General features: G+C 54.8%; 1 protein-coding gene across 1 annotated transcript in view; it reads left to right on the forward strand.

Annotated features, from left to right (window-relative positions):
• Nucleotides 1-2,037, forward strand: part of MAPKAPK2 (MAPK activated protein kinase 2) — a 43,108-nt gene extending 41,071 nt beyond the window's left edge. Inside the window, exon 10 of the mRNA XM_036342540.1 lies at nt 467-2,037. Coding sequence (XP_036198433.1) covers nt 467-610 — 144 coding nt within the window. The 3' untranslated portion in view covers nt 611-2,037. The remainder of the gene's footprint in view (nt 1-466) is intronic.
• The last annotated feature ends 5,883 nt before the right edge of the window (nt 2,038-7,920 follow it).

A 7,920-nucleotide genomic window follows, 5' to 3' on the forward strand; every position in this document is an offset into this window, starting at 1 on the left:
AGAGGGGAGTGACCTGTTCAAGGTCACACAGCTAATGACTGGCCGGGGCAGACTCTTCCTGCGGGGCCCCTGGAGGGCTCTCGGAGAGCGGCAGCAGCGGAGGCGACTCAGTTGACCCAGCCCAGGGCTGAGGCCGCTTTTGGTCCTGGACCTACTGACCAGCCTGCCGCTTCTCTCTGCTCTGGTTGCCCTCATCCTGCCTTTATTTGTATTTTTAAATATATTTTTATTGATTTCAGAGAGGAAGGTAGAGGGAGAGAAATAGAAACATCAATGATGAGAGAATCATCGATCAGCTGCCTCCTGCACGCCCCCCACTGGGGATCGAGCCTCAGCACCTGCCCGGGATTTGAACCGTGACCTCCTGGTTCGTAGGTTGATGCCCAACCACTGAGCCACCCCTGCCAGGCTCACTCTGCCTTTACTTATGTCTCTCACATCTCTGTTGGTGGAACCCTTTCCCCAGGAGGAGATGACCAGTGCCTTGGCCACAATGCGTGTCGACTACGAGCAGATCAAGATAAAAAAGATAGAAGATGCCTCCAACCCTCTGCTTCTGAAGAGGCGGAAGAAGGCTCGGGCCCTGGAGGCTGCGGCCCTCGCTCACTGACCGCTCAGCCCGTCCTTCTCCGCTGGAGGACAAGCAATAACTCTCGACCTGAATCTGTTTTTTAAATGAAGACACAGGCTGCCCACTGCTGCCTCCCTTCTCCTCAGCTCGCGGAGCAGGGGCCTCGTGAGAGGCTGACTCCTGCCTTCAGCTCTGGCCGCCGGAGGGAGGGCCGGTGTCTGGAGGGCGTGCAGAGGAGGGAGCAGATGCTCTTGAACCTGTGCTCAGTCTGCAGTTTTATCATGATTTGACTTAGGATTTTTATGAAACTTCTTTTATTGTCCTTTCCTCATCCCCCCTCCCCCCAAACCCCTTCCTCTTGTTAAAGGGTATTTGTGGAAACTGTTGTAGGGAGTGTCCCTGTGTCGTCCCATCTGCCCCATTTCCCCACTACAGCCTCAGCTCCCTGCTGGCCGAGGCACCTGGCGCTCAAGGCCATGGAGGTCTGGGGCCAGGATGCCACCACCTCCTACTGGATCCCTCGACATCACCAGTGTGCCAGACGGATAGGAGTGAGTGACTGTGTGTGTGTGTGTGTGTGTGTGTACACGCGCCCGTGCATGTGTGCCTAGGACTGCGCATTTGTGGGGCCAGGGACAGGCCGGGCTGCATAAGGAGGGCCCTGCTGTGGCTCAGGAACCTTCTCCCTCCTTGGCCTGTCCCGCCCCGCCTGTGGTGAGCCTGCCACGGTGCCTGGAAGCCTGTCCAGACTCGGAGCCTGGCCTGCGTGCCTGTCTCTGTTAACTGGTCCGGGAGGTGGAGAGGAGTGACTTAGCACTGGCCCAAATCAGGAAGACTGGACCCCCCTCCCCACCCCCCACTCCCCACTTAGTGCTGGTCCTAGTCCTCTGAGGCGCTCATCTACCGAGTAACCTCTGCTTCCCCTTCCTGCCTTTGTTCGCCCATTTCTTATTTTTCTTACATTTTTAGCCATTTCTCCGCAGGCCTCCTCTCAGCTCACTGGGGTGAACCTGGGCACTTTATACGGGACACAGCTTCTGCGCTTTGCCCTGGGCCCTGGTGTTGGGCAAAGGCACCACCCTTGTGGCCTCCCACACATTTCCATTGTGTGGCCTAGTGGGTGGGGGGTCTTCACACCAAAGATGCCCCGACTCTGCCCCGACCCATTAGCCACTCCCCCACCCCAAACAGCTTGGCTTCATGTGTCCAGGCCAGTGAGGAGCGAGGAGCAGCGTGGGGAGAGGTCCTCCGTGCCATGGTCCCTTGGGGTGGGGTGGGGTGGCTGTAATACTTCAGTTTTCATCTCCCTCAGGGCAGGGGGGGCACTCAGGTCTTCTCTGCCCTGGGGAGGGCTCCAGTGCCTGCAGCGCCTCCGTGTCTGATGGTGTGTCCAGCACTTAGATTGTTGTAAATTGTTGTTTTGTATGAGCGAAACTGTCTTTACTAAACAGATTTAATAGTTGAAAGGTTTTCTTTCTCTTTTTTCATGGGCCTTAGGCCTTGACCCCCCACCTCTCCTCTTCCCACATGTGGAGAGTGGTTCTATGGGCTGGGAGTCCTGGGAGAGGAGGGGAGGGGAAGGAAGAGGAAGGGAGGGGAGAAGACTGAATAGAGGGGACACGAGGGGATGAGGAGAGGAGGGCCTTCTGGGCGAGCAGTAGCCAGCGCCTGCCCTGTCGACGCCTGGCCAGGTGGGTCTGGTGCAGGGGTATAATGCTGCCCTCCTTTGGAGCAGGGTGGAGGTGCCAATAAGGGCTGGGGAGCCCATGCCCTTTTGCCAAATACCGAATCAGGAGTCAAGTTGCTTCTTGGCACACGATTCTTTCACCTCTTTAGCCACAGCCAGACATTGGCACCCTCAGCCTAGCCAGGCCGACTGGCGTGGGGGTCTAGGGAGAAGAGGGTGAGTGATAGTAATTTGGTTCAAATCCTCAGAAACAGACCAGGGGAGCAGGTGGGTGTAGTTCCTGAAGGTTCCAGCAGGGGGAGGTAGGGGTCAGGCAGAAACAGGTCAGAGCTGGAAGGGGCCTCAGGGTGCATGTGACCCATTCCTCCCAGTTCACAGATAAAAAGCTGAGGCTCAGAGTGGGACTTGAGATCACATGATGACTTGGGGTGTGGCAGGGCCACACTGCTCCCTCCCAGGCGGACAGTGAGAGTGCATCCTGGACAGTGTCACGTGTTCTCATGATCCTCGGAGCTGGGGGTAGGGAAGGGGAGTGGGGAAAGGTGAGGCCGGTGGCTATCCCTGCTTTGTGAGTGAGTGAATGATGGAGAGGGTGAAGGGACCTGCTGGAGGTCGGGCTGACGGGCTTGGACTGGAACTTAGGATCCCAAGGCCTGGAGAGCCTCTAGCCGCAGACCATGTCTCCTGCCCAGAGGGGAGGCCTCCTTACCCTTGGTCATGGGTGGATCACGTCTCCTCCATTCAGACCCACGGGCACAGGCGGTGGTCCCTGCACGACTCCTGGAAGGACAGCCGGGGTTGGGTCCCATCTTGAAACTACTCATCCCTCTGGAAACCACTGCTCACATGAACCAGCGTCAGCTTTAGCTTCCAGAGAAATTGAGCTTGTGAAGGTGTCAGCAGTGACAGGAACCGGGGTAGGGGGAGCAGGGTGGCAGAAGGGACTTGGGGGGAGAGGGGGAAGGGCGTTGTCAGCCGGTGCTGTCTGGGAGGCTGCATTAGTGTTCTGTTGCTGTCATCATACATTTCAGGATTTAAAACCGCACACAGGTGCTATCTACAGCTCTGTGGGTCGGAGGTCTGATAGGATCTCACTGGCTAAGATCCAGTCTCGGCAGAGCTGCATTCCTTCGGAGGCTGCAGGAGATTCTGTAGCCTTATCTTTTCCAGCTTCCAGAGGCTTCCTCATTCCCTGGCCCATGGCCGCCTCCTCCACCCTCGAAGCCAGCACAGCACATCTCTGACCCTCTGTTACTGCTCTTCTCTGACCTAACCAGGGAGGAGTCTCCACTCCCAAGGACCCGAGTGATGGGATTGGGCCTCCCCAGACAGTCCAGGAGGCCCTCACCCTGAATCCTACCTGCAGAGCACTCTGTCCATGGAAGGCGACTCAGGTCCAAGGATTGGGATGTGGGCGCCCAGGGGCCACTGCTCCACCACGCCCGTCTCAGCCCTCTCACCTCTTGCCCCACACGCTCACACTGAGTTTTGCTTCCTCCTCTGGGTGAGCCCAGCTCAGGACACTTTTGTCCCAGTGAGGATGGGCCTGAAGTTGGCATTCGGGGGAGATGGCTGGGTGAGCAGGTCTTGCCTTTCCACTCTCCCCCATGCACGCTGGCCTGGCCCCCTGATGCCCTCCCTGTCTCTAGGGGAAACTTAACCTCTTTCTGCTAAACCCCCAGATGGGATGAGCGTGGAATGTTTGTGGCCTGATGGGTGCAGGGGTACAGGGCGTGGTTCTTGAACACCCTTAAGTGGTGTGAGATGCAAGAGGGCCTAGGGACACCCGTAGGCACCTACTGAGCACCAGTTCAGGTTGCCCAGTACCCTGATCTTCGCAGTCATGAAAGCTCTCTGAGGTAGTCTAGCAACCTCAGAGCAAACAACCTCAGAGAAGAAAACGGCTCTGCCAAGCCTCACAGCTAAGCAGAGGGGAATCAAATTGGAAAAAATATCTGACATCCTCTTGCTAAGGATGGGGTGGGGGAAGGGCAGACACAGACTGGATTCCTCTCCACTGAGTAGAGTTTCCTCTTCAATGAAACCGGGGTGACATTCCTATGCCCTGTGACCATTGTGAGAAATTCAAGGAGATAATTTAAATTCTTTGTAAGGTGCTAGGTGTCAGGTGGCCTTTATCACAGTTAGGGTCCCACCCTCAGGTGGGCTGCCGTGCCCAGAGGGCACAGGGAACCCCAGGTTTGGACAGGGCCAGTGGTCTAGGCGGGCTCTCTGCTCCTGCCTTTATGCTGAGGGCCTGTCTCTGAGTCTTGGGTGAGACTGTTGGGTTGGCAAACAATAACAGTAAATTTGGGGTTTTCCTTTGACTGGGTTAGAGGCAGGAAATGCGGAGGGCTGTGGATGACGAGTGGGTAGGTCTGTCTGCTCAAGGTGTGAAGGAAATTCAGTTATTCAAGGGTGGCAGTCCCATCTACTGGCGGATGTAAACAAACCTGCTGGGCACCCCCCTTCCCCTCCCCTAGTGGCTGGAGTTGGCATGTAGGAGCACTGGGGGCAGCCTCTGTGCCCTCAGCCCTGGAATCCAGCCCCTCCCCCCCCCCCCCCCCCCCGCTCTTTCTCTTGAAGCCCAAGTTTGGGGGCCTCAGCCATCAAAAGGGGAGTCTGGCCGAGTGTGGGAGTAGCCAGTCACTTGGAAGGGACACTGGGCTCCAGCTCTGGGGGGTCCTTGTGGTGAATTCATCGACCTCTCCTCTCCCTGCATCCAATCCATCAGGCTGGTGTAAAGAGGCCTACCCACTAACTCACTACACACCCAGGCACTTATGTATGCACTATGCATACGTGTGAGGCCTGGTTCCTGCTTGGTTCCTAGTCAGCAAGACACAAAACGCGTGTGCAGCAGCGAGAGGCCTGGTCCTTTCTCTGCGTCCATGGCATGGGCACACTTTGTGGTCTGAATCGACCCGTTTGAAACTGCTCCACACCGTGAGGGGTGCCCAATCCAAGCCCAGGGGGCCCAGGGCAGCCTCCTAGGGCTCTAGAGCAGCGGTTCTCAACCTGTGGGTCACGACCCCTTTAACGGTCGAACGACCCTTTCACAGGGGTCGCCTAAGACCCATCCTGCATATCATATTTACATTACGATTCATAACAGTAGCAACATTACAGTTATGAAGTAGCAATGAAAATAATTTTATGGTTGGATCACAACATGAGGAACTGTATTTAAAGGGCCAGAAGGTTGAGAACCACTGCTCTAGAGGCTTTGAAATAGGAGGGATGAGTGAGGTCAGAAGGAGTGGGCCCGGTGTCCTCATTTTACAGATGAAGCCCTCATGTCCATGCCTTGTTGGGGATAATATCTGTCCTCCTCGCACCCAAGCACCTGCGGATAAACAGCCACCTGGGACTTGAGGAGGCGGGAAGCACTATGGATGCGTGACAATGCCAGGGCTGTGCCCTGAGCCCTTTGAGGCCACGCTTCTAGCAGGGTCAGCGCTTTGGCCTCGGCCCGAGCTGCTCTTTGAGAAGACTTCCCCCACTCCAAGAGTAAAGATGCCAGCGTCTCATTCAGCTCATCTTGAGCACCTACTATGTGCAACACCCAGCTTCCAGGACATTGGGGTGACATGGATGAGTGCGAAGTGGGTCTGACCCTTAGGCTCCGTCCAGAGAGAAGGCAGGGAGAACCAGCCTCAGAACAGCAGGTGTGTGGTGCCGAAGGAGGAGCTATTCAGGCGGAGAGCCAGGCGCGATGGTTTTGATGGTAGAAAATGAGGGAAGTAGGGCCGTTGTCTTCCTCCTCCAGGTCTCTGTTCACCCCATCTGTCTTCTGGTTGGAACTGCTGTCTGCTTGTCTCTCCAGCCTGACCTTTCACCCATCAGCTCTGTCAGTGGGAAATCTGACTTACCCCCTGGGGGTGTTCTCGGCGTTTTCTGCCCATTTTCTCTTTCCCGCCTCTCTAACCTGGATTCCCCTCGTTCAGCAGGCTTGCTTCCCCAAAACCAAACCTTGGGAACACAGGGATTCCCCCCCCCCCCGCCCCCCGCTCTTCAGTTCATTAAGTTTTCAAGAAGCCTTACAAAATGACACCTTAGATCACATTTAGTGATACATTCTACAAATCATTGTAGAAAAGGACATCACATGAAATTGGAGGGGGGTCCTTCGGAAAATCGGGATGAATGGTTGTCAAGGGCTTCTTTGCTCCTGTCCCCTCTGAGTATCACCCCAGTTCACGGTCCTTATACCACTCAGTGTCTTAAACACAGGCCCTTGGGAGCTTCCCGGTTACAAATACACATTGTACTGTACCCCAGCTTCCACACTTTTTTATTTTCTGCACACCAGCGTTTCCAACCTGGGGTTACCTTGGAACACCCACCCATCCACTGGAGAGAATAGTTCTTGCTCCGAAGGGAAGCTCCTGCCCAAAGCCTCTGGCCTGTAGGATTCCAGATGGGGCTGCAGGGGGCGCGGTGCTGCTGGGTGCCCCTGGAGCTTGTGGTACAGAACTGCCATGCAAATGCCCTTGTTTGCATAATTTTCTTGCTCTAAGGGACAATGAACTTTCCTACCCCATCCAATACCCCTGCCAGGATTTGCAAGTGAAATGCTGGGACTGGCTTTCCCCCTTTGCCATGTCTCTCCCCTCCCCAGTCCTCTTCTCCCTCAGGCTCTGTCCCTCAGGCGCTGTGTGACAGCTGGTGCTCTGATCCTAGGGGAGCAGTGCTCCTGAGGCCCCGTGATGCCAAGTATCAGCAGATGTTATGCAAATAGACCCGTAGGTGGGGGGCCCTGGCCAGACTGAGCCCAGGCCGGTCGCTAGCTCAGGCCACGGCTGTTTGAGACCATGTGAAACGTGACCGTGGTCCTTCCTCAATCCCTACAGCTGTGGGACTCTGGTTCATCAAATAGTTAGAGCTTCCTCCCTCGGGGTAGGAGGCCTCTAGTTTCAAAATGAACTGAATTCTCCCAGCCCTTCTTCTCTGATTTGGAGACCTGTGGTTCTGAACTCACCAGTTGGAGGTTTGCTTTTCAAAGAAACCACGACTTCATCTGAGTCTGACCCAGACCTTGGTTAGCTGTGACTGGAGGCTGTTGAGTCTGTCCCAGATCTTGGTTAGCTGTGACTGGAGCCTGCGGTACATGGCGAGCTGGTGTTCATAGTAAGACCTGGAGGGGACATGGGTTTCTGGTACTCAGCTGTCTCCTTTTCTGGTCAGAAACCTGTTCTAAGGAAAAGGCCCTCATAGTGAGACTCTAGCCTTACCTCTCACCCACTCACCCACTCACAGGGGGACCAGAGCAGGCCATTCTCTGAGCTGGTCTGCAAGAAAGAGAAAGAATAGAGAGAGATCCAGACTGGTCTCATCTGATTTCACGTTCTAAAAATGACAGCTGGTGCTCAGTATCTGTTGGACGGTGAATGCATCTAAAGAACCATTAACACAAGCAATTTCATGAACTCAAACATCAAAGTGATTATATATACACAATTATATATGCACAGAGTGTGAAATGTGGAAGTTCTTCATAACCACACCCAACTATGTCAACTCCCAAAATAACTCCGTTAGCAGTTTGATTTTATCCAACTTTACAAAAATTTTCTATTAATTTATCTACATACATATATGTTAGGGTTTGGCCCATGATGTGGGCTCTCAAAGAATTCACAACTAAAAGAAGAGATTAGAG

The sequence above is a fragment of the Myotis myotis genome, unplaced genomic scaffold, assembly GCF_014108235.1.
Source record: "Myotis myotis isolate mMyoMyo1 unplaced genomic scaffold, mMyoMyo1.p scaffold_m19_p_18, whole genome shotgun sequence".
In the NCBI taxonomy this organism is placed as follows: Eukaryota; Metazoa; Chordata; class Mammalia; order Chiroptera; family Vespertilionidae; genus Myotis; species Myotis myotis.